General features: G+C 41.8%; 1 protein-coding gene across 2 annotated transcripts in view; it reads right to left on the reverse strand.

The window, feature by feature from the left end:
- Positions 1–861: 861 nt before the first annotated feature.
- The window catches only part of LOC100081649 (protocadherin Fat 4-like), a 68,560-nt gene continuing 42,100 nt past the window's right edge, over positions 862–27,321 (reverse strand). The window contains exons 25-46 of one of the 2 annotated variants that reach the window (XM_029071903.2): positions 26,855–27,124; positions 25,626–25,763; positions 24,538–24,754; positions 23,249–23,407; positions 21,708–21,859; positions 19,465–19,633; positions 18,555–18,760; positions 16,880–17,062; positions 15,785–16,004; positions 15,260–15,396; positions 12,937–13,080; positions 11,320–11,564; positions 10,944–11,053; positions 10,292–10,426; positions 8,936–9,072; positions 7,838–8,032; positions 6,804–6,898; positions 6,119–6,274; positions 4,844–5,035; positions 2,759–2,869; positions 2,477–2,648; positions 862–1,388 (exon numbers count right to left, since the gene is read on the reverse strand). In XM_029071903.2, the coding sequence (XP_028927736.1) occupies positions 1,179–1,388; positions 2,477–2,648; positions 2,759–2,869; positions 4,844–5,035; positions 6,119–6,274; positions 6,804–6,898; positions 7,838–8,032; positions 8,936–9,072; positions 10,292–10,426; positions 10,944–11,053; positions 11,320–11,564; positions 12,937–13,080; positions 15,260–15,396; positions 15,785–16,004; positions 16,880–17,062; positions 18,555–18,760; positions 19,465–19,633; positions 21,708–21,859; positions 23,249–23,407; positions 24,538–24,754; positions 25,626–25,763; positions 26,855–27,124 (3,753 nt within the window). In that variant the 3' untranslated portion in view covers positions 862–1,178. Of the gene's footprint in view, positions 1,389–2,476; positions 2,649–2,758; positions 2,870–4,843; positions 5,036–6,118; positions 6,275–6,803; positions 6,899–7,837; positions 8,033–8,935; positions 9,073–10,291; positions 10,427–10,943; positions 11,054–11,319; positions 11,565–12,936; positions 13,081–15,259; positions 15,397–15,784; positions 16,005–16,879; positions 17,063–18,554; positions 18,761–19,464; positions 19,634–21,707; positions 21,860–23,248; positions 23,408–24,537; positions 24,755–25,625; positions 25,764–26,854; positions 27,125–27,321 lie in introns of those variants that run through there. The other variant, XM_029071905.1, reaches the window with a different exon arrangement.

Below are 27,321 nucleotides of genomic sequence, written 5' to 3' on the forward strand. Positions count from 1 at the left end.
TGTAGTAAGTGCTTGGGAAAGTACAGAATAGCAGTAGACATGTAACGCACACACACAACCCCTTCTAGACTGTGAGCCCGTTGTGGGCAGGGATTGTCTCTGTTGCTGAATTGTACTTTCTGAGCACTTAGTACAGTAATAATGGCATACAAGATATACAGTCGAATGAAGGAATGAATGTACCCTGCCCACAAGCTGACAGTCCAGAGTTGGAAAAGAAACCAGAGGAACTTACTTCGGTTTTCCTATTCACTTCTAAAATTGTCATGAATTCTCATCGGAAAGAGGATGGCGAGTGGGATCTGGGCTTCGTGGAGGCAGAGGGCAACTAGGTTACAGAGTCCTTTGATGCCATCGGCCAGCGAAATTCTTTCTAGGACCTGTCCATAGGAGAGTGAGACCCCCAGCTGCTTCTGACCCCCAGCTGCTTCTGCCCTGTTGCCAACCTTCCCTCCTTTTCATCTTGAGCCCCATCTGCCAAAGCAGACCGTAGAAAAGCCAGGGTTAATTAAGGAGCCTCTTGAGGACAGGCAACCTGTCATTATTAGGGTAGGTCAGAACTTGGGATGGGGCACTGGGGATCCAGGTTTCCATAAAACAGTGGGATTTCAGGAGGGGTAAAAGGCAATTTAAAGAGGAAATCTGCAAAACTGCAACAAGCATTTAACATCTCAAAACCCACCTTACTCTTAATACAAATAAGAGCAAATGACAGGATGTAAATTCATCAAGGAGGCTCAAGGCATCCCTCCACAGAGGACAGAGAGTTTGTTGTGCAGAAAATCCTCAAAGAGAGTTGAGTGTTGGGCAAAGCTTACAGGGCTGAACGACACTGTGAATAACATAACTGATATTACAGAATTATCCATGACACCAGTCATTTTATTTGGTCCGGCGCTCTGAAGGTCTGGACTAAACAAAATCCTGAGTATAGGTGTAATTTTTAAAATGATCACCATAAACACAGATATTTAATTAACATTTGCACAGATTCAAAGAATTTAATTCCCAGCTTAATATCATTAGTGGCAGAAAATATGCTTAGGCATATTTTTTAAATTCCAGGAACTCAGGTTTAATTTTAGAAAAGTTATTTGACTTTGACATTGCAAAGGACTAGAAAGATCAATTGCTTTGTTTATTTTTCTGAATTTTATCATGAATCTTAGAGCAAGTCTTTAGAAAATGGTGATGTTTTGAGATTTTTCACTGGCAGCATCTTCATTGTAATTTATTTCAAGATTAGAGACACTACTTTCATCCGGATCCAAAACAACTACAATTTCAGAAAACCTCACTCCTTTCAGGTCTTTCTTTGGGTCAGAAATTATGGTAGAATATGTGTGGGGACCATTTGGGTCTTCATCCTTTTTAAGCGTCGGGAATGTCTGCAGGAGAGAAAGCCAATGAGGCATAGACCTTGTGAAGTACCATGGGTTAAGAATTAGAAATATATAAATATATAAGTATATAAGTATATAAACATAATATAAATATACATGTGCAATATGCTGCTTTTCAAGAATTTACACAAACAGCGTAATTACTTTTATATAAGCATTTAAACTAACTTTTTTTTCCACCTTAATAATAATAATAATAATGTTGGTATTTGTTAAGCGCTTACTATGTGCCGAGCACTGTTCTAAGCGCTGGGGTAGACATAGGGGAATCAGGTTGTCCCACGTGGGGCTCACAGTCTTAATCCCCATTTTACAGATGAGGGAACTGAGGCACAGAGAAGTTAAGTGACTTGCCCACAGTCACACAGCCGACAAGTGGCAGAGCTGGGATTCGAACTCATAAGCCCTGACTCCAAAGCCCAGGCTCTTTCCACTGAGCCACGCTGCTTCTCCCTTCAGAGAGTGCCCTGTCCTATGTAACAAATTAAATTGAAAGAAAAATATCCTTGGTCCGATCAGTCTCCCTGCATCCAATTGTAAATTTCATGAGGGCAAGGAACTTGTTCAGGTACTGTTGTACTCTCTCCCAAGGGCTTAGTATAGTGCCTAGCACTCAATAAGCAATCAATAAATGCCTCTGATTTACTGATTGACCCTGACCTATATACATTTACACAACAACAGTTAAAAATGTTTAGACTGTGAGCCTGTCATTGGGCAGGGAATGTCTCTATCTGTTGCCGAATTGTATATTCCAAGTGCTTAGTACAGTGCTCTGCACATAGTAAGCGCTCAATAAATACTATTGAATGAATGAAAAATGTCCCCCAAGAGAAGATCCAATTACAGATGCAGGGGTAGTGTATGAAAAGTGAAGAAATCATTCTGTGCTACAAGTGTATTTGTTTCAATTTGGTTAGAACAAATCATGCCTGTGCCCGATTTAAATATCCATAGCTTTGGGGCCATCCCAGAAATCAGAGTTTTTCTAAATTCTCTTTCCTGTTGAGAACAGATTACCCCAGTGAACCATTTGTTTTCCTGTCCCTGTCTCAAGTGGAAAAGGATATTACCTTATCTTCCGGGGGTTCTGTAGCCAGCTTGGATATTTTGATATTCTTCAGAACTATACTTTCATCCTCTTCATTAAGGCTACCCAAGAGAAGGTCATCCAGAGACTGCCACCCTTGTTTTTCCTTGGTTTCCTCTGAATTTTGTCCATCCAAAGCCTCCAGTTGGAAATTCCTGAAAAGAGTTTTATCTTTGAAAACTAGCATTGTCCAAGACTTTACAATGTTCATCACATCATAAACTAAAAACTATGTGGCCTCTAACATAACAAGCTTGATACTTACTTGTCTTCATGTTTCCCTGAATCACATGGATTTGAAAATTTATCAGCATCCTCTGCATAAGGATTCTGGGTGGTTTCCCCTGAATCTTCAAGTGAAGCTTTTTCTTTGTTTCTGAAAATGAGAAATGCACAAAACCCCAGAGGGATCCTAATTTGAGGACCTGGCATTGTAGTACATTATCAGTTTGTGAGTTGTGGCAGCATATGCCCTCAGAGCCCCCTGCCCACGGGGCCTTCTGAGACCACCAGGAACCCAGACTTCCCTCCCACTGAGTTCTCCAGGGGGGTCTTTGCTCCTGGTCTGGCCTGTGTGAGCAGAACCGGGAGGGGGTTAAGCTGGATGTAAGCTTGTTGTGGGCAGGGAACCTGTCTACCAACTATGTTATATTGGACTCTCCCAAGCACTTCGTACAGTGCTCTGCACACAGTAAGCACTCAATAAATACCATTGCTTGATTGTTGGGATGACTTTGGTTGTGGCTGTTGGCCACAGGACAGCCTGGGAGGCCTGTAAATGGCTCCTTCAGCCAGGCCATCCCACTACTCTTTGTCTTCTCCACACATGTGGTTTTGTTTTTATGAACCAAGACCTCCAACCTCCCAGCTGTGAGTTCCCTGAGGTTCAGGAATCAAACGCTGTTTATTCTTCACTGTATTTTTCTTCTGGGCTTTGTGCAGTTTTTAAAACAAATACTCAGATACTGCTAAATGAATGAATAAACCAAATTTTAAAAAAAGATGTACGCGTTGTACTGAGGGAAATTGAAAGTGAGAAATTTCAACAGGTTGAGCCTCCTGTAGAGGGAAAGAACCGGAAGCGGGTGCCTCTGTGGGTTAAGTATGGGGATGAAGAAGAGAAGGGGAAAGTGGTAGAAGAAGATATCCGTCCCTTCTTGGGTTCAGTGCACGGAAACAACACTGCATCCAGGTGAGGCTGTCCAACAGTGATGCTCTGGGACATTAAGAGGTGGCAATGGGGTGGCACTGTAGGCCCCTGGGAAATTCACCCACAGTGCCTCTCCTGCCATTATATGACACTTCCCAATTGCAAGAATGGGAGTTCGGTGCAGCTGCCCTGGGAAAGGAGTCTGTGGTCCAACTGGGCACGTGCAAGTAGAGAAAAGGGGAGGGATCAGGGGGTAACTTTTCTCCCCACCTCAGGGCCAGTAGAAACAGTGTTAATAATAATAATCATAATAATAATAATTGTGGGGTTTGTTCATTCAGTAGTATTTATTGAGTGCTTACTAGGTGCAGAGCACTGTACTAAGCGTTTACATGTGCAATTCGGCAACAGATAGAGACAAATCCCTGCCCAATGACAGGCTCAAAGTGCTTACTATGTACCAGGCACTGTACTAAGTGCTGGGGTGGATACCAGCAAATCAGGTTGGACACAATCCCTTCCCACATGGGACACTCAGTATCAATCCCCATTTTACAGATGAGTAATTGAGACACAGAGAAGTGACATGACTTGCCCAAGGTCAAATACGAGCTGGCAGTGCTGGGATTGGAACCCACAACTTTCTGACTCCCAAGCTCTAGTCACTACACCATGTTACAATACATGTATGGAAAGAAATGATTTAACTCATCTGCAAGGAAAATTAGCACCACTAATTGTTAGCTCCTTGTCTACCAACTTTACTGTGCTTTTCCCAACACATAGTATAATGCTCTGCACACAGTAAGTGCTTAATATTGTTTGATTACCACCTGAAACCTAGGCCTGCCATCATTTCTCCTATTTACTCTCCCTTCTCTGTCGCCTACACACTTGGATTTGTACCTCTTAAGCATTGTTATTCACTCCACTCGCATAACACTTCCTTATGTGTCCTTATACTCTCCCATTTACCCAGTCCTCTTGACTATGAGCCCCTTGTGGGCAGGGAACGGATCTATCTCCTCTACTGTACCGAACTCTCCCAAGCATCTAGCACAGTGCTTGGCACATAGTAAGGCCCTCAATAAATATCAATGATAGTACTGTACTCCCCCAAGTGCTTAGTACAATTCTCTGTACTTAAGTGCTCAATAAGTAGCATCGATTGATTGAGGATCCATAGGTAGCAAGCAATACCTTTTGACTGTAACAGCCACAAATGCAACAAAAGCGAAGAGGATGCAGCCCAGGAGGACACTGAGAACAATAGTTGCTATGAGTTCAGAGGATGCAGAGTGTTCAGGGGGTTTTTCCACTGAAAAAGTCACAGACGGCCCAAATATTTTTTCCAGCTGAGTTTGAATTTGTTTCTTTTGTTGTTCGAGTTTTCTGGAGACAAAAAAATAAGACGATGCATTAAAGCTTCAAAGAACTAATAGTCCAGAAGCCATGTTTTGGGGTCTTCCCTGATTGGAACTGTGCATGCCTTGTCAGCGACCTGGGATGTGCACGGCTTGGAATCTTGTTAAAAAGCTGCGAGGTAATCATCCCCATCATCCTATGCTTTTATAGATCTTAAATCACTGCAGGACCTCAGAACTGACAAGAGGCTCGCCACAGCCAACGGCTGTTCACTCCTGAAGCCTTTGTCCTTAAGGCCCCCCAAAGACATAGTTTCTCAGACTTGTGACCCCTCAAGCCCCACCCTAGGCTAGCCCCCAAGCCCTAAATGAAAGTCTAGGTCAAGACTAAAGTAACCAGGTGACAGGATAACAAGAATTTAGAATGTCAATATGTTTTAACTCATTACTGTTCCTTGCTGGAACCACCACTATGCCATATCTGCAAATAGGGCAAACCAAATGGTGGGTTGCAAAAGTGTGATGGACGTGGTCTAGGCCCTAGTGGGATTAACAAAATATGGCTCAGGAAATTAACATGACTTTTTATCATATAGAAAGGAGGAAAATCCTGAGGTTGTGGTCCTCAAGCAGGACACATCCCTAAGAGATTATATCTACTTGGGAGCCTCCTGATGGGCTAAGAATCTGCCCAATAAGAACAACCATTGTAGCATCCTGGCAGCTCTGTGGTCCTTCCCACCCACCTGTCATTAGTCTTAGAATCTGGGGCATTGGCAGGGAAGCACACTGGGGCAGGAGGAAGAAAAAGCCAGTGAAATCCTTGCGAACATTAGGATAGACGCTAATGTTTCGTTATCCCGTGAGACTTAGACCAGGGCACAGCATTTTTCTACCCCAAAATACCCTTCCACAAGCACACCCACGCCCTGCAGGCAGAGCCCCAGTTGATACATCCGGGTTGTGTGAGTGAAATGAATGAAAGAGCTTACAGTTTAAAGTTGCAAACAAAAAGGTCTCTTGGCTCAGATGCATCTTGAGATCTGAGCTGCCTTGGGACCCGCTGTGCCCTCGGAGAGGCCAGGAACCCGACGACTGATCATATGCTCACCTTTCCACCTCCCCCGACGCCACTGCTTGGGATTTCTGCTCGACTGCAATGATCTTCATATATGCCATCCCATCACTGCTCCTGGCTCTTCTTTCTCTGGGAACTGAGTATAAGTCAATGATGTAAACGGTCCACAGGAGATTTTCCTCTAGAACCCTGCCACAATTCGGAGAAAAACAAATGGGCCAGAGCAATGTACATACACTAAGTCATTACAGATAATAATATCAATAATAACTATGGTACTTGTTAAGCACTTACTATGTGCCGAGCACTGTTCTAAGAGCTACGGTAGGTACAAGTTAATCAGGTTGGACACAGTCCCTGTCCCACATGGGGCTCACACTCTTACCCTCATTTTACAGATGAGGTAACTGTGGCACAGAGAAGCTAAGTGACTTGCCCAAAGTCACACAGCAGACACATGGCAGAGCCGGGATAAGAACCCAGGTCCTTATGACTCTCAGGTCTGTGCTCTATCCATCCACTAAGCCACAGTGCTTCTCAGAGGGTGTCCCCAGGCTTGCGGACTAGGGCTACAAACTTTGTGAACCTAGAATTCCAAAGGAACGAAAACATTTTACACTTTTAAATCTCCCTCATATCAAGCAGCAGTAATTACTGAGGACTTACTGTGTGCAGAGCATTAAGTGCTTATATGAACACATCATGTTTCCATAAATACCTTTTTGTTGGGAGAATATTTTTTTCAACTACATTAATTTTCTGATTTAGAAAAAGGACCACAATGTTATCTTCTGAACTGGGTTCAATGGTTAGCTGTAAAATAACAAAACAAAAAATATAATGGCTCCAAATCTCTATATTTCATCTTCAATGATGCATAAGAATCAATTATTTAATCTTGAAAACAACTTACCCTACAAGCTTACTGGTGTAAAGAGTAAAAGAAATATGTAAAGAACCTTAATTTCCTTAACTTGACAGATTTGGTGCAAAAATGAAAAAAAAATCAAATTTATGGAATTACCCTGACTCGACAATTACCAAATAAGGGGCAGATAGGAGGTAAATAGAGATTTAAGAGTAATTCATCTTCTCCCTATCACCATTATTTCATTTATTATCCTAAGTCCTATAGAACTTATTTACATATGCTTACGCTCTGCCATTTTCCCTATCTGTAGTTTATTTTAATGTCTGTCTCCCCCTCTAGACTGTAAGCTCCTTGTGGGCAGGGAGAGTGTCTATCAATTCTACTGTGTTGTACTTTCCCCAAGCGCAGAGTATAGTGCTCTACACACAGAAAGCATTTAATAAATACCACTGATTGATTTATACAAACACATTTTGGAGGAAAAATAAAATTATTATTTTCATATTAGACCAGAAAACTGGTTACTCAGATGTCCTACACTCAAAAGGAAATCAGGATTCTTTCTGTGCATCTTAATCAACTTGCTACATAACACTGTAATTGAAATTTGAACATGGGCAGTCTGAATTGTACTTTAAGACAAAATCGTCATTCCGAGTGACCCTCCTATTCCTGGAATTCTCAATGATACAACTTTTTCATCATAACTTGCCCAACTTGCAAACGGAATTTTGGCTAAAACATATTGCACCTTTTCCACCCCACAGAAAATGATAAAGAAAAACTAAGTTTGGAAATGGTTCATATGTTGGACAGAGAAATGCACAGAGTAATATTGTCTCCCTGGAAATACCAAAAAATGGTAAAAGTTTCCTCCTTACCTCCACATTGGTTCGTGCTGTGAGTCCTCGACCTTGCTGGTCTGTTGCCTCAGCTGTCAGGGAAAGTGTTCCCTTCTTACTTCTTGCTGACACCACAAAAATCTGCCCTGAATTTTCATCTATGTCAAACGTAGCAGTGTGATCATCCAGTTTGTAGCGCAGTGATCCGTTGATCCCTAAATCTGGATCTGTGGCCTGGGTGAAAGGAAACAAAACCAAGTCTCTGGGAAGAGCATTATCTTTGAGTATGCTTTCCTGTCAGCGGCGGGTGTCTCACCTCCTAGGGGCAGTAGGTTTGCATTACGCCTTGGCGATACAAAATTTTTGGCAGATTGACAGCAGCGGCTTAAAATGAATTCCCAAACGCGATATTCCCTCTTCCCACCTCCCGGTGGTTACTACTACTACTAATGATGATATTTGTTAAGTGCTGACTATGTGCCAAGCACTGTTCTAAGCGCTGGTTTGCACACCCCCAGAAGAGGCAGAGAGTGAGCACATCCCTCTGCTCTGATCTCCCCATTCTCCCGGGCTACTAGGCCAATGTTTTGAGGAAGCCTTCATGAGCTCCTTGGAGCCACCCTGCAAGGGCTGCTGAGTTTTGAAAAGGAAGTGGTGCTGAGAGGACAGAGCTGTGCTGTCATTTCCTCTTTTCCCACTCCCTTCTGTGTTACCCTTGTGCTTGGATTTGCACCCTTTACTCATCCCTTCCATCAGTCCCACAGCACTTATGTATAGATCCATAATTTATTTACTTATATTAATGTCTGTTCCTCCCTCTAGACCATAAGCTTGCTGTAGGGAACGTGCCTACCAACTCTGTTACACTGTAGACTCCAAGCCCTTAGTACAGTGCTCTGCACACAGTAAGCACTCAAATACAGCTAATTGATTGATTAGTGCTTCAGTATCAGTGATGCAGGGTTCTGGAGGACACTGTGGAAGCTCCAGAATCCCTGCTCCCCTACAGCCACTGACTCCCCTCTCTTCCCCTTCCCCAAAACCCCACCCACCCTTTGTAGACCTCAGCCAAACCTGCACCCTGGAAAATCAGCCCCTGAATAATCATCATACACAAAGAACAGAAATCTACTGCACCTGAACTTGAATTACTGGGAATCTGTAGAAAACGGAGCTTGGGACTCTAGCCGAGTAGTATTTGTTCAAAAATGATGGGGCTTCATTTACATCTTCAACGCAAACTTTTAACTGTGCCACATTTTTATCAAAGAGACCTTTATGAAGAATGAGAATGAAATGGTTCTATCAACAGTCATTCTTGTAAAGCTGCATTGTATGTCTGGGAATGTGCTTTCGCTAACATTGGTTCGCTGCTTAAATATTTTAAACTAATAGATGGAAAAAGCCTTAAAAATGCCAGAAAAAAAGCAGATTTGGAGGACAGGGACTCCAAGCATACTAAATGTAGATTAAAGACAGATTGACATGAAACAAATATGAGGAAAATATAATTAGGTTGAGAACAGAAGCAATGACACGAATGGGAAGGGGCATTCCCCAAGCCTATAGGGCATGGTAAAAACCCACAAGCATCAATATCACCATTAATAATAATAATAATAATTGTGGTATTTGTTAAGGGTTTACTATGTGGCAAGCACTGCTCTAAGCGCTGGGTTATATTCAAGGTAATCAGGTAATTCCTGTCCCTCATGGGGCTCACAGTGTTAATTCCCTCTAGACTGTAAACTCACTGTGGGCAGGGAATGTGTCTGCTTATTGTTATATTGTACTCTCCTGAGTGCTTAGTATGGTGCTCTGCACACAGTAAGTGCTCCATAAATACAGTTGAATGAATGAATCCCCATTTTACAGATGAGATAACTGAGGCACAGAGAAGTGAAGTGATTTGCCCAAGGTCACATAGCAGACATGGGGCAGAGTTGAGATTAGAACCCATATCCTCTGACTCCCAGGCCCGTGATCTTTCCATTAGACCATGCTGCTTTCCTGCATTTGCGGGACAGGGACTATGTCTGAATCCATAACCTTATATAAGATATAAGATATCTACCTAAGATATAAGATTATGGATCCAGACATAGTTCCTGTCCGACAAATGCCTCACAATCTATTTTATCCATCTTTAAGATGGAAACTGAGGTGCAGAGAGGTTAAGTGACTTGTCCAAGGCCAGTGGCAGAGTTGGGACTCAAGCCCGTGTTTTCTGATTCCCCACTGAGGTGACATTTATCTTGGTTTTCCTCTTACCTCTCCCTTTCTGACCACTTTTATTCAGTCACCTTTGTTGCTTCTTCTTCCTCTCACTTCAGGATGTCCTTCAAGGCTTGAAGAAATATTATTGATTTTTGATACCTTGTCATCGAGTAGTTTTGAGCCTTGCATCAGCTGAATAGAGCTCACCAGTCTTACATTACTGAGTTTGCTCTACCAGAAAAGTAAGTGGAGGGAAAAGAGTGGGAAAAAATGTACCTGACTGCTGGTCCTCTGAGGTGAGAAAAATCCTTTCAGTCGCCTCAACAACAATGGAATACTTAGGGGTCTCCTCGTAGTCTAAATTGACTGTGGTTTTTAGCTGCCCGCTCTTCCCATCCAAATTAAAATGTCCTGAAAGAACACAATAAAATACATTAGCCAGATTTATCATGACTTTCCTCATCACTGCTCTCTAAGTTCTTTCTGGGCATCTTTCCCAGAGTGCTTAAGGGCACTAGATCACTAAAACTTTCTTTTTTTCTCTAGCAAGTATTCTCCTCCACCTTAGCCCTCCAGAGCTGTCATCAAAATCATACAGGAGAGGGTTTATTATTCTATTCTATGATGAACTCCAACAGAATGCCTAGGGGTATCCATCAGGGGTCTGACACTGGCCCTGGCCTGTGAAGAGCTAACAATTCCAAGGGACCTTATTGGTGGTTTATTTCTTTGCTTTTTTCAGAACACTTTAAAGGTCCATAAAATAATAATCTAGTGAATAATGTTAACAAACCCAGCATATCATTTGATTCCTGATGATCCTTATTCTTTATTCAAAAAGCCCCAAACCTTGGCAACACCAGAGAGGCAGCTTAATATTGTGTTTTTCCTTCTCCATTTAAATTACGTAAAACAAAGTGCCACTCACCAAGTTCATTGCCAGCTACAATTTTGTAATCAATTTGTTTCCCCGAAGTTCCAGCCACCACAAAAGTGTGAACTAAATATCCAACTCCTGTATTTTCTTTCACATTTGTGCTAAATGTGGAGAGAAAGGTGATAAATGGTGATTTTCAGTTGATGGTCAGGTGAGCAAACAGAGCTTGCATTTACCAAAAATTGTGCCAGGTTTCCAAAGCCAAAATAATTCTATGTCCACTGAATTTTCTAACTCAACATCTTAGTTGATCCAACTTCTGTCCTGAGAAATAGTCAGGAGCGATCCTTCAGTTCTTAACTATCTTAAGGGTTTCAGCAAAAGAGAATACAAAGCAAATTCACCAAACTGCACCAGATGATCTCACCTCATTTCATTCTGATCAAACTGGGGGACGAATGGACGGTTGTCTATCACGTTCAGTGTAATCACGGCAGTCTCATTTAATGGAGGGGAACCTCTATCTTTGGCCATCACCGTCAAAAGGATCTCTCCAGACACCGATAGATTTCCAATGACTAGGATTCTCCCTTCATTTGGATTGTCAATGAGGAAATTCTGGCTAATCGTAACATCAGGAAGTATAGAATACTCTACCGCAGCATTGTCCCCCTTCAATGAAGCACAATTCAAGGACACATTTTATGGAGTCAGTTCTCCCCCAGCTGTGTTCTTTCTGTGTTTTCAAAACATCACCTGCTCAGTACTCCATAGGAGTTTTGCTATGCAGTGCTCAGGTAGACTAAAGTCTTCTAGTCAACCTAAGGCTCCTCTGGGTTCAGAGAGATGAAAGCTATGTGCTACAACAGCATCACAGTATAGCTCATCCCAGGAAACATTTCAAAAGAAAAATGTCTGAAATCACAAAAGGAGAGTCAGCCCTCTTGGGGTGCCCTTGGATGGCAGTACGGAATGAAAGTATCACAAAATTCTAGAGCTGAAAGGAATTTCAAGAGATCCTGGGCTTCCCAATGTTTCATGAATTAGAAACGCAAAGATGGACCCCTCCCACACAATTTGGACAAAGGGAGCCTGACTCAGGATTTTCTCAAAGATTGAGTTTTTTGACAAATTAATTTATTCTATGACATTGTTGATGATTTTCCCCACCTGCTTGAAACTCCCTCCCACTTCAAATCAGTCAGATGGCAGTTCTCCCCATCTTCAAATCCCACCTGAAATTACTTCACCTCTAGGAGGCGTTCTCTAATTAATTTCTAATACCCTCTCAACTACCACTTGGATACTTTTGCACCAACAATTTGTTGTGCTACATCCTGTAACCAAGCTGGGCAAAGGAATTTTTGTTTTCAATAATCTTCTCACAGAGAGTAAAATAAATACAAGTTAACACATTAAAGGTGATTGCTGCAGATATATCAACATAGTGCACTGTAATCGAGGAAGGATTATAGATACTTATAGATTCTCTGTAAGGACTGTGAAACAAGGAGGCAAAAGCCAAAACAGTGCTGGGCACTGTGAAACAGTGAGCATGACAGCACAAGTACCAGTCTTTGTGTGTGTACTACGTAGGACTGTAGGTCCTGCATTTATCTTTTCAGGCACAGTGAACTTCACCGTCAGTGACATCTTCTTTGAATATGTAACATAAAATAAATACAGATAAATATCATTACTCCAGGCCAGCACTTATTCTTGGACATAATCAAATAGCTCAGAAGCAGCGTGGACTAGTGGATGGATGACAGGTCAGGGTCTGCCACTTGGGCAAGTCAGTTAACTTCTCTGTGCCTCAGTTGCCTCATCTGTAAAATGGCAATTTAGACTGTGAGCTCCGTATGGGACATGGCCTGTGTCCAACCTGATTACCCTGTATCTATCCCAGCATTAGTACAGTCCTGGCACATAGTAAGCACTTAACTTAAATACCATAAAAAAAAGCTACTTGGATCTGACTAACTCCTCTGTGAGATTCTTCAGAATAGAGATAGAAGCTAAAGCTGCTTAGGTGGGTACTTACTTGATCCCCATCTATGGCTTTAACGGTTATGACACTGGAAGCTACAGGATTAACCATATTCACAGTGGCAGAATAATCATCCTGAGTAAAACGTGGAGGGTTGTCATTTAAATCAACTATGTTGATAGTGACTGTTTTATTCGTCTGAAAGATAAATAAATCTTCGGGTCAGATTTTTCAAAATAAGCCAATTAAAATCCAGTTTTTTCATTCTGCTTGTCAATGACGCTTTCATGAAGCAACCACACTCATACCATCAAAGGGCATTGTATAATCGGCCAATTTCCCTTAGAATGTGAGCTTAGAGGAAGCCCAGAGGGCCACATTTCCTGCCGGCTTGTGCAAATACCAATTGTGCTGTGGACTTCAGGGGCCCACACAACCAGACAATTCTGCAATCCATAATGGGAATCCCCACCAGTTCTAGAGCTGCCCCACGTGACTTGGGAGCGGTTGCTTGGTTAAGTTCCAGGCCTGCTTGTTCCCTACATGGAAGGTCTCTTGGGAGAGTGCGTTAGGTCTCGAGTCCCTCTTGGAGTTCTTGTCCATTCAGAACATTCCTGGATGAGGAGAGGACCTTGTTTGGCTCAGGACTCCCTGGGTCACTTTGGAACAGCTTCTCTGGGATCGACGAAGATTGGACTTCCTCCACCCATAGAACTGACAAATTCTGAGGATGCCAGACCACTGAATGAAACTTTCAGAGCAATACATTTAGGAATTGGGGTTGACTGAAGTGGCATTACACAAGCAGGATCGGGGCACACCCACGACACTGCTGTTTCTCTCATTTCTTCTGAAAAAGTGCAAAAAGTCTACAGGCACAGCCCAAGCCAGGGGCTGACTAGCACCTTGAAGGACAACTTGTAACCAGAGCAGTTTCTCTGTATCTGCCTCATTCTAGACCTGCATCAGACTCAGAACTGGCTAAGTGTGGCTTTCAGTACTGGCTGCACTGCTTTATGCAGCTGCCCTGGGGCACCCTCTGGACCACACCTGAACAGATAGGATCTCACCATCTCATACTCTACCTTGGAAAACGAAGGGGAGTTCTTTCTCTAGAGTATGGTTTCCATGTTGCAGGCACTTTGGCTGCAAATGGGTTTTGTACTTACAATTCTTGCAAACACTTGGCAATGTGCCACACCTCTGTCTGCCTACTCCCTTAGTCTCCCCAGTGCCCCAGCAGGAACATGTTTTGCCGGAAGGAGAGTGAATGGTGCTGTGGAAAACACTAGCACCATAATCAATTCCTTCACGTGGGTTCTCAGCCCCAAAGTCTTGCTCATATTTGTAATTTATTTATTTATATTAATGTCTGTCTCCCTCTCTAGACTGTAAGCTTGTTGTGGGCAGGGAATGTGTCTATTCTTGCACTGTACTTTCCCAAGTGCTCTGCCCACAGTAAGTGCACAATAAATGTGAATGACTGACTGACTTGTTCCTTGAACTGAGGTTCCATCATCATCAATGCTGTTTGCAATAATTTTGAAACTGGATCTTAAGGATACTGATGGTAATACTAGCCTCCTACTAGTTCTGAAATTCACCTCCCTGCAATTTATATCAGAGATTCAATGATCACTGAGGGCAAGGAAGAGTGCTATATACTCCTGGTGCAGGTCTGTTGGCCTCTCATCGTTACAAGTCTCATCTTACAATCCACGATAGCTCACTAAGCATCTTTGATGGGATATAAAAATTAGAAGAGCAGAGCAGATTAAAAAAGACAGCTGGTAGAAATGAAAACAAAGCTCTTTAAATCACATAATAAGTGCCATCGTAAAAAAACATTGCCCTAACTGGAGAAGATTAGGGTCTGGGAAATGTTTCAGCAAGCACAAATGTGGTTTCTCTCTCCCAAGGCCACCCTACTAGGTGCACCTTGCATGTGAGGAATGCTAAAGGGTGAAAAGAGATGAGATGTTTTTTGCTTGTGGCTGTCACTGGACACTGATGTCAAACATTCAAGCTCCTACTATTGCCAAGTGGGTGTAGGGAAGAGGAGGTGCTGGTTGCATGTTTGTCCACCCAAGCCCAGGTGGTGTGCGGGTGGGGGTGTGCGTGAGAAAGAGAGAGAGAGAGAGAGAGAGAGAGAGAGAGAAAATAGACATTTGGTTGTGCATGGGTGTGTGTTTCAAGATAGTAGGAACAGCAAGAGTGGTGGGAATAATGGTCTGAAAACGGAAGAGCTTGGGGATATTGAACTCCTAGCCATCAAAACTGTGATGAAGAGCATCTACATATACTTGAAACTGAAGATCTCAGGAAAAATAATCCATTATGTTAAAAGAACACTAATTAATAAGATAAACATAGTTACCTGATAAAAAGGAGCCGATTTATTATTTGTTGCACTCACTGTAAGGATATACTGATTTTGCTTTTCATAGTCTGGGGGATTCTTAACCTTAATGTTTCCAAGTATTACATCTATGTAAAACATGTTTTCTCCACCATCTGTGACCAAAAAAATTCCATATGTGAGAATTATCTTGTGAGCAATGTCAGTTCACCCAGTGGATTTTCTTAAATAGCTATCCTAATTTGTATCAAGCTGAAAATAACAGCTAATATATTAAAGGAATTCAGACTCAGAGGTCCGAAAATCCAAAATCATTATGTAGTATGATTATTCAATAGTTTTTTTTAAATCTAATTGTGAAATACTAAGGCAGTGGGCTAGTACAATTTTACTTTTGTCTCTCCCTCTGAGCTTCTAAAAATGATGATTTCCTAATCGAGCAAGAAATTCCAGTGTTCTGAAAAATATCATCTCTGAATTCTAAAGGTAAACCAGAATTGAGAATGCAAATAAAGAACAGAGAAGTGCTACAGCATATCGTACCTAAAATAGCATAGAGTATGAACGCATTATCACCAGAGTCCCTGTCCAAAGCAATGACTCTTCCAACAGCTGTCCCATTGGGAGAGTTCTCTTTCACAGTAAAGGTGTCCACAGATTCAAACTCTGGAGCATGATCATTCTTATCCAAAATATTCAGGATGACAGTGCAGTAGCCCATCTTCTTCTCTGGGATACCATCATCCTCAGCAGAGACCACAATCTAAAGATGTCAGAAAATAACTCATCAAATATAGCAGATTGCAACCAAGACGCTAAAAATTCAAAGTAGAATTCTGACATTGTATAGAGATTTCAGGCCTTCCAAAATTCTTGTAAAAAGTCAGTTTCAAAAGAGAGAGATGCCCGGGCACATTATTAAAACTGACAACTGCAAGGCCAGGAAAGAAGTGATGAAGTGAGAAATACATTTTTTATGGCATCAGGTGGAACATTGCATGACCTGGCAAGATGGTTATTTTTCTATCAATCACCCAATTAGCAAAATCTAAACTCTTTCTAAAAGGGAGAAGAAAGCAAAATGCTACATTTCTGGAAACCCATTTCATTTAAAGGCAGAATAGAAAGAAGTGTGCAATCAACTTCAGTCCAATTTTCAAAGTTCAACCCCTGAAAATGAAATCCATTTTCATTTACCTGCCCACCTCTGACTTCAGGATTCTGTTTCCCTGGAAACTTAACCCCACTTCTCCCACACTTTCTGTTGCTTGCTAGATACAAATTGTACTCATTAGGGAAAAAGAGACAGTGTCATTAATATGATCTGTGTCTATACCAGAAATGCAAGTCTCAAATCTGGTTAGCTTTGGTAGGCTCTCTCAGTTGCCTTCAGAATGTGGTGTTGGTTATTATATGAGCCTCGGTGACGATTTGGATAGTATACCATTTTCTGAAGAAAGGAATTCAGACAATCCTTTGAAATCAGTGGGGGTGAGCAAGTGTTTTCTTATCTTTACTACTAATCAAGAACAAATCCATTCAATTAAAAAAACCAACACCTCTGAAGAACAGAAAAGACAAATTACATACTCTTTCAAGATATTTAAAAGATGAGTGATTAGATGTTTCTAAGCAAACCTGGTACTCATTATGTCCTTCTTCATAATCAAATGAAACTATTGAAGAAAGCATCCCAGTGGTAGCATTTATTTTGAATTTCTGTCGGTCTCCACTTAGAATGCCATAGGTTAATAAGCCATTGCTCCCACTGTCATTATCCTGTGCTTTCAGATGAATAATTTCAGTAGGTGCTGTGTTCTCCTGTTGGAGAGGAACAGAGAAAATTATCCCAGGAAACCTAAAATAAAATGTGATTTCCAGATTAAGTTGCTCATATATAAGAAACGATGCTCATTCAAGAACATCTTCACACCCACTACATCTCATTCCACCACAATGAACTACTAGGATTTTCCTGCCATATTCATGCAGTGTGGCCTAAAAGCTTAGTCAAGGAAACTGGGTTTCACGGGTGTCCACTCCACAAGCATGATGCAGCCATCATCCCCACAGGTTTTGACCTGGATTCTCAGACTTACTGGCCTGAGAGACTCACAAGACTGGAGTGTTCCAAAGGAGGGCTGAAAGGTGCCAAAATAGAGGCTTTCTGACCATTAAGCTCCTTGAAGCCTGTTCTTTCCCAATCCTCAACGCCCCCTAAAATCCCTGCCCCTCTCTTGCCTCCATGTTGAAAATGAAAACTTGGGTCCTCTGCCCACCTCACTGCAGACTAACTGAGCTTTGCCTTGGGCAAGTCATTCCATATCTCTGGGTCTCAATTCCCATAAAATATATACATAATTTACAAAATGTACAAAAATAACAACTTTGGGCTTTCTTATCTGAAGTTATACAGTCTACTGGGAGCTGGAGCTTCCAGCTTAATTAGAAGCTGCAACACCCCTACTTCAAACAGGAATTGAGCCCAGCAAAGCAATTATGTGCACCAGAACTATCTCCACTTTCTGCCAAAAATGGCTCTTGAAGAAGTGCCAGAAGGGAGCTGCTGATGGCAGAATTAGGCCCAGCTGCCCCATGCCCCCTGCCCTCCCCCCGCTCACAAATGGGCTTTTGAGGCATGTAGGCTTTGCCTAGCTGTGGGCTGGTAGTTGGAGGTATGTGAAGTAATCTGTTTAGAAGATAAAATAATACTTCTAAATGTTTTAGCATTTTGGACATTTTCCTTTCCAGATTTACATTATATCCTGCTCCCACAGGAGGGAGTTAAATTCTACAATAATGTCACCATACAAGCAATCAAGGACAATAAATAAAGCACCATGCAGGGGTCCGTAAGGAGGAAAAGGCATCAAGTGAACACTTGGAGGCAGGAGATGTATTGTAAGCCCGTCAATGGGCAGGGATTGTCTCTATCTGTTGCCGAATTGTACATTCCAAGCGCTTAGTACAGTGCTCTGCACATAGTAAGAGCCCAATAAATACTGTTGAATGAATGTACTCTGTCCCAACTTGGAGACATCCACTTTGGTTTTGCCACTACCTCTCAGTCCTTCACAAACTCTGCTGAAGTAGTGCCCTGTATTTCTTAACCCAGCAATCATTCATGTCAGAGATGAGTTTCCTACTCAAAAGTCTTACAACCCCTCAGAATAGCACCGAGAGCTCCTTTCAACAACTGGCGAAAGACCGTGAACCCAGCGGCCCTGAGATGATGAGTGAGAAACAGTATATCACATTCCCCTGATTTAGGAATTTCTTTGTAGGCAACAGAGTGAACAGGGAGTTGTCTCACTTCTAATGATTCCACAAACAGGGATTTAGGGAAAGTGGGAGGGAAGTCATTTTCATCCACCACCAGCACTTGCACAGCCATTTCATTGTAGATGTTGAGGTCCTTGGTATCTGCAGCCCGAACTTGAAACTCAATTGGAAAGTCTTCTACAGTTATGTTCTTTTTTGTACTTATTATACCTGTGTATTCACTGATCTTGAAGTAATCTGTTTAGAAGAGAAAATAATACTTTTAAATGTTTTAGTATTTTGGACATTTTCCTTTTATTTGTGTGTGCATGTACTTTAACCCATAAGCTGCATGATGGCAAAAAGATCCAACTGACCTACAAGATATCGCTCCCCTTATTTGATCATTAAGTATTCGTTCAGCTTTGTTCCAGACAGTCTGGTTTTCTGCTGGTTTGTCCCCATCTTGAAAGTGGATGCAAAGAGGTGTGCAAATTCTCCTTTTTTTTTTTAAGGTTTTTGTTAAACACTTACTATGTGCCAGGCACTGTACTAAGCACTAGGGTAGATACAAGGTACACATTCTCCATCCCACATAAGGCTCTCAGTCTTAATCCCCATTTTACAGGTGAGGTAACAAGCACAGAGAAGTTAAGTGATTTGCCTAAAGTCACACAGCAGATAAGTGGCGGATCCAGGGTTAGAACCCAGATCCTTCTGATTCCTAGGCCCATGCTCTATCCACTAGGCAATGCTGCTTCTCAAGGGCCATTTATGGTCACCCTGTCTCAGAGTCTTAGATTATTTTCCTGGACAAAGGGACCACCACCACATTCCCTTATTAATCTTGCCCCACTCCAACAACACACTTCAAGTCACAGATTTAAAACAGCTGGAGAATGAAGCTTATTAGTGTAGTTTTAATCACTGATCTGGTAAGAAATCTACAGGGAGTGATTTACCTTTCTCATTTCCATAGGAAATACTGTATATCACTGGTCCTTTGTACAGCGCTATGACCTGAGTCACTATCGCTCCTGGTAGCACCTTCTCACTCAGGGGATCCGGCTGAAACACCTCCGCTGGGAACACTGGGATTGAGGTGTTGGTGGGGGCGATCAATACTGACACCTTGAAGGTAAAAAAAGATACAGCTCTGAGTTTTAAGGGCTAGAAAATTTCTAATTGAACTTCCTGTGATGGTTGACAGAAAATAATTTCAGGGGTGTGTGTATGTGTGTGTGTCAAAGAGAGATAGAAACATTCAGAATTTGAGAGAAGACCTGCTTAAAAATCTTTTTATGGCCCTGTTCTTTCTTCATACCTAGTCATAGTTTCATTAGACTGTAAATTCTCAGTGGGTGGAGTATCATTTTGTACAGAGTTTAGCACGAGGTTTTGAACTTATATTACCTGATAAATATTCAAGCTTTAAAGCAGTTTAAAATATCTTTTAAAGGTCACAAAAATTCCACCAACATATCAACTTTACACTGTCCCCACCCACAGTATCTACCATCCATCCCTTCCTTCCTCTATTTCTGCTTTCCATACTACTAAACTGAAAAGGAAGTCCGAGAGCCAGATGACTTAAGCAGCATGGCTCAGTGGAAAGAGCCCAGGCTTGGAAGTCAATGGCCATGGGTTCAAATCCCGGCTCTGCCACTTGTCAGCTGTGTGACTGTGGGCAAGTCACTTAACTTCTCTGTGCCTCAGTTACCTCATCTGTAAAATGGGGATTAACTGTGAGCCTCACATGGGACAACCTGATTACCCTGTATCTACCCCAGTGCTTAGAACAGTGCTCTGCACATAGTAAGCACTTAACAAATACCCACATTATTATTATTATTATTGTTTGGTGACCAGTAGAGGGCAAAGAAGGCGTAGCTTGGAATATTAAACATTGAAACACAAAAGGTTGGACTTGGTGGGCAGAGGAAGGAAAGGATGTAATCGGAGATATGAGCACTCGCTGGAACTAAACAATTTTTAAGATTTTTTTTTTTTGGTCCTAAAGCCCATCCAGTTGACTGGAGAGGAGACTCTTTTAGATAGGTGAGACATCTGTGGTCTTGCATCATTTGCAAGAAGGAAAATACACCCAGATTTGCATCCCAAATATGTAGAGCTACAAAAACCATAAAAAGAGGAAAAAAAGGCATTTCAAATCTCAATTCTAGAGAACTCCTATATATCACTGGGCCTTCTTTATACAGAGTTGTGATCTGAATTACTATAGCTCCTGGCCACACCTTCTCTGATACCTGTTCTCCCTATCTCTTTGATGAAGAACCCCCCCATGTGGGATAGCACTATGAATTACCTGGTTTCCTTGTATCTGCTGCAGTGCTCAGCAAAAAGTACATAATATAGTTATTATTGTCATCATCATTATTATTAGAGTTGTAGTCTCAGCATTCTATGGAGATTAATAGGGGTGAATTCACTGTGCAGTAGTCTCCAACAGGATGACATGGAATAATAATTATGATACTTAAGTGCTTACTATGTGCCAGGCGCTGTATTAAGCAGTGGGGTGGATACATGAGGCTCACAGTCCTAAACCCTATTTTATAGATGAAGTAACTGACACACAGAGAAGCAAAGTGGCTTGCTCAAGGTCACACAGAAGACAAGTGGCAGAGCTGGGGTTAGAACCCATGAGCTTCTGACTCCCAGGCCTGTGCTTTATCCACTTCACCATGCTTCTTCTCATAAGAAGCATGAAAGAAGCCAGAGGAGGTTCAAACCCAGACAGGATTGATTTTGGCACTGTTCATTCCCAACATCCCAGGTCATATAAACCAACCACTTTAGCACTTGTATTTGTATAACTGCTCAGTTTCTTATTCCAATTACTCTATCAGTAAACATTTTATGTTTGTCTTCCCTGGAAACATGTTACTTCTTTTGTTGAATCTTCCCAAGGACTTAGTACAGTGGGCTCTTACAAAATATCACTATTACTACTAGTCATCTAAATCTCATAGCTGGGAATCAATGGGGTTCTAGAATTGCTTCCTGGATATCATTTTATAAAGGAAAGCTATCTATTAGATGACCTTAATAAATCCTGAACACTGATAGACTTGGCAGAAAAGAACCTTGTATTAGCAAGCCACATAGTGAATGTAGCAGTTACCCATGAGGTAGTAGATTAACGGTGTGAACCTAGGATAACCTAAACAGATCTACTATCCACCTTAACTGAAGTTGATAGGGGTGGCTGACCGGAATCCATGGCGCTGACTGTCAGGGAATTCATTACTGTGGTGTTAAGTTTTGTTAGGTCTCTGGTTAAAGTGATTTGTCCTGTTGAGCTTGTTATCTTGTAGAGGCCTTCAAAATTTCCATCTGCAGAAAGGAAATATGAATTAGGGATGATTTCAATTTTCCCCAGGAACTCCAACTCTATCCTTCAGATCATCCTCCTGTAAATGACTATACCAGGGAACCTCTCCCCACTTAGTCACTTCATAGCAGCAAAAAGTCTCTACCACATTCATCCATGGTTAATGGAAAGGGTTCAGTGAAGAGGAAGAAGGAAAGATCATCATCAGTCATATTTATTGAGCACTTAATGTGTGCAGAGCACTGTACTAAGCTCTTGGAAAGTACAATTCAGCAACAAATAGAGACGATCCCTACTCAACAATGGGCTCTCAGTCTAGAAAATAATAATAATTTCACAAGTGAATTTATACTTGGGCCTTTCATTCTATTAGTGGGTATGGGAAATGTGACCCTATGTCCTGATTTAGATGGGACAACATGAAAAATCCATCTTAGTCAATAGGAGGGGACCTTTTTTAAATGGCATTTGTTAAGCACTTACTATGTGCCAGGCACTATATTAAGCATTGGGATAGGTACAAGCTATCCAGGTTGGACACAGTCCAGGTCCCACACAGGACTCCCAATCATAATCCCTATTTTTGAGATGAGGTAACTTAGGCACAGAGAGGTTAAGTGACTGGCCCAAGGTCACACAGCAGACATGTGGTGGAGCCGAGATTAGAACCCAGGTCCTTCAGAATCCCAGGCCCATTCTCTATCCAATAGGCCATGCTGCTTCTAATGAAGCAGCCATGAAGGGAGTAAGATGGGTGCTCAGAATGGCCTGTATGTCTCTCTCTCTCTCTAGAAAGGGGAGGAGAGGTCTTGGTAGGGAGACAAGAAAGGTTAATAATAATATTAATAATAATGCTGGTATTTGTCAAGTGCTTACTATGTACCAAGCACTGTTCTAAGCATTGGGGTAGATACAAGGTAATCAGGTTGTCCCACATGGCACTGACTGTCAGGAAATTCATTACTATGACTTGCCCAAAGTCACACAGCTGACAAGTAGCGGAGCCGGAATTAGAACCCACGACCTCTGACTCCCAAGCGACCTCTGATTAATGCTCAATGTGGCCTCCCTGTAAGTCCCAAGCTCCAGGATTGAAGCTGTTAAGCTGATACACAGACCCACAATTTACCTGGCAGTCACAACTGCCAAACTAGCCCAGCTGAGGGATGGAAGCGGCAGGAGATGAGGCAGAGGAGGAAGTAGGGCCATTTGCCCATGTAAATATACCACCTAAAAGCACAATTAACTGCTGCCCCATTGCTCTTACTTCAAAATGGAAAAGTTGAACTATCTTTGAAAAATGTCTATTCTAAAAAATAAATTCAAGCCTCAATCTCCCCACAAACAACTCAGTTTCACTGCAACACAGCCATTAATGGTTTGAAATATACCTGTGATGTTATAGTAAATTCCTTCATCAGGCCTTTGGTTTTCATCTGTTGCATCCAGATCTACCACGAGTGTGTTGACCGTAGAGTTGTCTAGGAGAAACCTGTAGTATGAAGGTTTGTCAAACTGTGGTCCCTCTTCATTTACATCCTCTACAGAAACTGCAGCAAAGAAAACCCCCACAGATGTAAGTGTAATTTGCAGTATTTAATCTAAGTCTCCATTACCCAGTTCAGTAAACACTTCCCACTAGGGGATTAAATCAGACTTGTCCACTGGAAAAGTTTAATATGTTTGGGGCACAGAGATCCTGGGAGACTGGGGATCTGCTCAACTTTGAATCAAATGTGGTATTAACAATAATAATAATGGTGGTATTTGTTAAGTGCTTACTGCATTAAGCGCTGGGGTTGATACAAGCAAATAGGGTTGGACACAGTCCCTGTCCCACATGTGGCTCACAGTCTTAACCCCATTATACAGGTAAAGGATTTGAGGCCCAGAGAAATTGAGTGACTTGCCCAAGGTCCCACAGCAGACATATAGCAGAGAGGGAACTAGAACTCAGCTCTTTCTGACTCAAAGTCCTGGGCTTTATCCACTAGACAACACTTCTTCTTTGGTTTATATGGAGTTTTGGTTTTTATGGAGTTTCTGCCCAATTCAGGATGATTATCATTTACATCAGACTGAAAAACCACATGAATAGTATTGAACAGAATGTAATCAGGGAGATGACAGATGGAAATCCTATTACCCATCCCTCTATCAGTATTTTTCAAAGCACAAGGCCTGACTATAGGCTTGGAATTTTCTTCTCAAGGGAATACTATTTCATGAGAGGGCAAAAATCATTTCCAGCACCTGTCAGTCTGCATGCTCACCAAATAAGAACCATAATAATTCATGAAATGCATTTGATAATTGCACTGCCTATTAAACTGTCAGTTTCTGAGTTTACTCATTCAAGACATGCCGATGGCAGCATAGCAGTGGGACTATGGCCAATGGAGAAAATCATATCCTGGATAGAACATGCAGGACAAAGGTTGCATCTTTTTTATTGAACACCTTAATGACATTCCAGATTCAGAACCAATCAAATCTGGCCACCAAATAGACATTATTCATTATAGCCATTACTTGGGAGTTTATATTCCTAACCTCATATAACTTCATTTGTTTTAACTGAAAGCCAGTGACCCCTTTGTCACACATCCCTTTGTTTTTCAATACAAGAATGTCGGAGAGCATAAGGATGCATTTTCTGAGTTGTATCTGTGGAACGTACCTATAACCTGGGCTGTGTCCTGCAACTGTAGATCTCCTGGATTAAAAGCCCTCACTGTAAATGTATACTGAGCAGAAGTTTCATAATCCAAAGGTTGAAGTGTTCCAATCTTCCCAGAAAGTTCTCCAATGAAAAATAAAGAAGTAGTTTCTACAATAGAATAGTGAATAGCTGCATTGTAGCCAATGTCTTTGTCCGTAGCTGTCACATTCAAAATCTATATTGAAACAAATACATAAGGACCATTAAAACAGACACAATGGCTTCATGACCATTGATGTTGTTGTTAGGAAAAGATCCGTTCTTGAAATGAAACAAGGGATGTTTCTTTTGCAGTACAATTATAGTACTACAACAGAAAGAGGCAGACAATGTGTTCTAAGACTTCCTAAGGTGATTATAAATCCTCTGCTTTTCACCATTGGTCAGATGACAGAAATCTCTTAATTGCCACTGACCCTACTCTTGGCAAGAAGCTATTCAGTTACCTGCTTCATGGGTAGGCTTGTTAGATTTCCCCCTCCATAGACATGTCAGTAAATCGTCATCCCTGATTTGAGTCATACTCCCACCCCTCCTTCCCACAATCCAGACTGCTATTCCATGCTCCAGAGAACAGGGAATAGGAACAAAACAAGTTAATCTGAAAGATAGGGAGTGTTAGGTATACTTTGCTTTCTATTAGCAATTGGGTGGTCTGGTAGAGGGGGTACCCCGGCTATTTTCTAAATTAACATCAGGCCTTAGACAGTTTTCTTTGGGCTATCACACACTGGATTACCTCCTTGGGGTGTCCAGCCAGGTGAGAACCCACATCTCCAGGAACAGCTGAAGAGCCAGCAAAAATCAGCCTTCTAGCCTGGACCGCTCTATGATACTGTGTCGGTACTGGAGACTATTTCTGGATGGCATTTTGGGTCACAGCATTGTCCAGAAGGGAGAAATTCAAGGTCAATCAGTTAATTGTATTTATTGAGCACTTATGGTGTGCAGAGAACTGTACTAAGTGCTTGGGAGAGTACAATACAACAGACACATTCCCTGCCTACAATGAGTTTACAGGCTAGAGATTTTTTTCTGGTACATACTGTCTGGGGAGGCTCATTCTCCTTCACTGTTATTCTGAAAGACTCCTGAGGGAAGGTTGGAGGGTTATCATTCACATCTTCCACCGTGAGGCTGAGATTTAGGGTTGCAGAGAGTTGCATTTTCCCCATATCTGTGGCCTGGAAAAAAGTGAGCCATCCATTACATTTCAGCCTTTTCAATCCACATTTACAAGAGTGTAGCTCCAGTTTCACCACTTTTCATATCAGCAGTGGTTGTAAAATGACATAGAACATGGCACTATCCTAAGCACTGGGGCAGATACAAGGTAATCAGCTTGCCCCCCATGGACATGAATTGGGTCCATGCTGTTTAACTTGTGTCCCCTCCAGTGCTTAGTACAGTGCTTGGCACATAGTAAGTGCTTAACAAATAGTATTTAAAAAAAGAAAGAAGGTAAAGGCTTTGCTCTTACAGCTGAGCAACCTTTCCCTAATTCTCTATTCAATGTTATTAGGAAGTGCTTAATACATGCCATATGTACCAAGCACAATGGTAGATAAAGGAGAATAATCAGATCAGACACAGTCTCCAGCTCTCAAGGGGCTCATAATCTAAGGGGTCAAGCAGGTTTCTTATTCTCATTTTAGAGATGAAGAAATTGAAGCTTTCAGAGAGGTTAAGTGATTTGCCCAAAGTCACACAGCAGGCCGGTGGCAGGGTTGGGAGTAGAACTTGGGTTTCTTGACTGCTGGTGCTGGGCCATGCTGCTTCTTCCACAGGTGCCCTTCTCTGTGCAAGAATTGGGGAGAGGACTGTGTCTCCAGGGGCCTAGATTGGTTTTGCTTATCCCTACTTCTAAACCAATAGACTTTCATCTGAAATGACCTTGAAGTCTTATAAAAGGGTCAAGGGGAAATTCATTTTTACAATATTATTTTAAGACTGAATCCACAGGAAAACTTTCCTCTTTCAGGACCAAAAAGTACTTATGTCAGACAGTCAAAATGCTTGTAAAGTGCTATAAACACTTTTTAAAAAAAAAATAAAAACACCAGATCTATTTGTGGGGAAAAGGTATGTAACACCCAGGTGGAGACACACAAATTCTCTTTCAATATTTCATGATAATTTCAACTATTAAGGCCTATAGGTTTCAAAAAATGGACTTATATTAGTCATGGCTTTAAAATTATTATAGCTAAAGGAAATTATCTCTGGCCCCTTTCCTTGGGTTTTCGTTAGATTTCTAGGACTTTGATCTACTTACTAATATTTTCAATGTGTAATTGTCCTTTGTTTCTCTGTCCAAAGTTTTGCCTGTAATTAGTCTCCCAGTTGAATTGTTGATCTGAAATGTCCCTCCAAAGTCATCTTCCAAGAAGTAGGTTATCCGAGCATTATCTCCTATGTCTCGGTCTGTAGCTGAGAAGATGCCAAAGTCTGTAGAGTTCTGACCCTCTGGGCACGAGAGTGTGGTTGGTATTAACGAAGAGAAGACTGGAGGATTGTCATTGATATCCCTTATGGTGACTGTTATCTGTTTCAGAGTGCAAATACAATAACTGGGTGGTGACGATGATAGCAACAAAGTTTTGCTCTGGTCTTACATATTGGTGATTTTCCATTCATTTGTAATCATGTGGTCTTTCAGGGCCCTAACAAGGCCCCTGCTTCCTATATTGCGCTCACCTGAATGGAAGGCCTAGCTCAGAGGCTCTCAAACTGAATCCTACT

Source organism: Ornithorhynchus anatinus, chromosome 9 (genome assembly GCF_004115215.2).
Source record: "Ornithorhynchus anatinus isolate Pmale09 chromosome 9, mOrnAna1.pri.v4, whole genome shotgun sequence".
NCBI lineage: Eukaryota > Metazoa > Chordata > Mammalia > Monotremata > Ornithorhynchidae > Ornithorhynchus > Ornithorhynchus anatinus.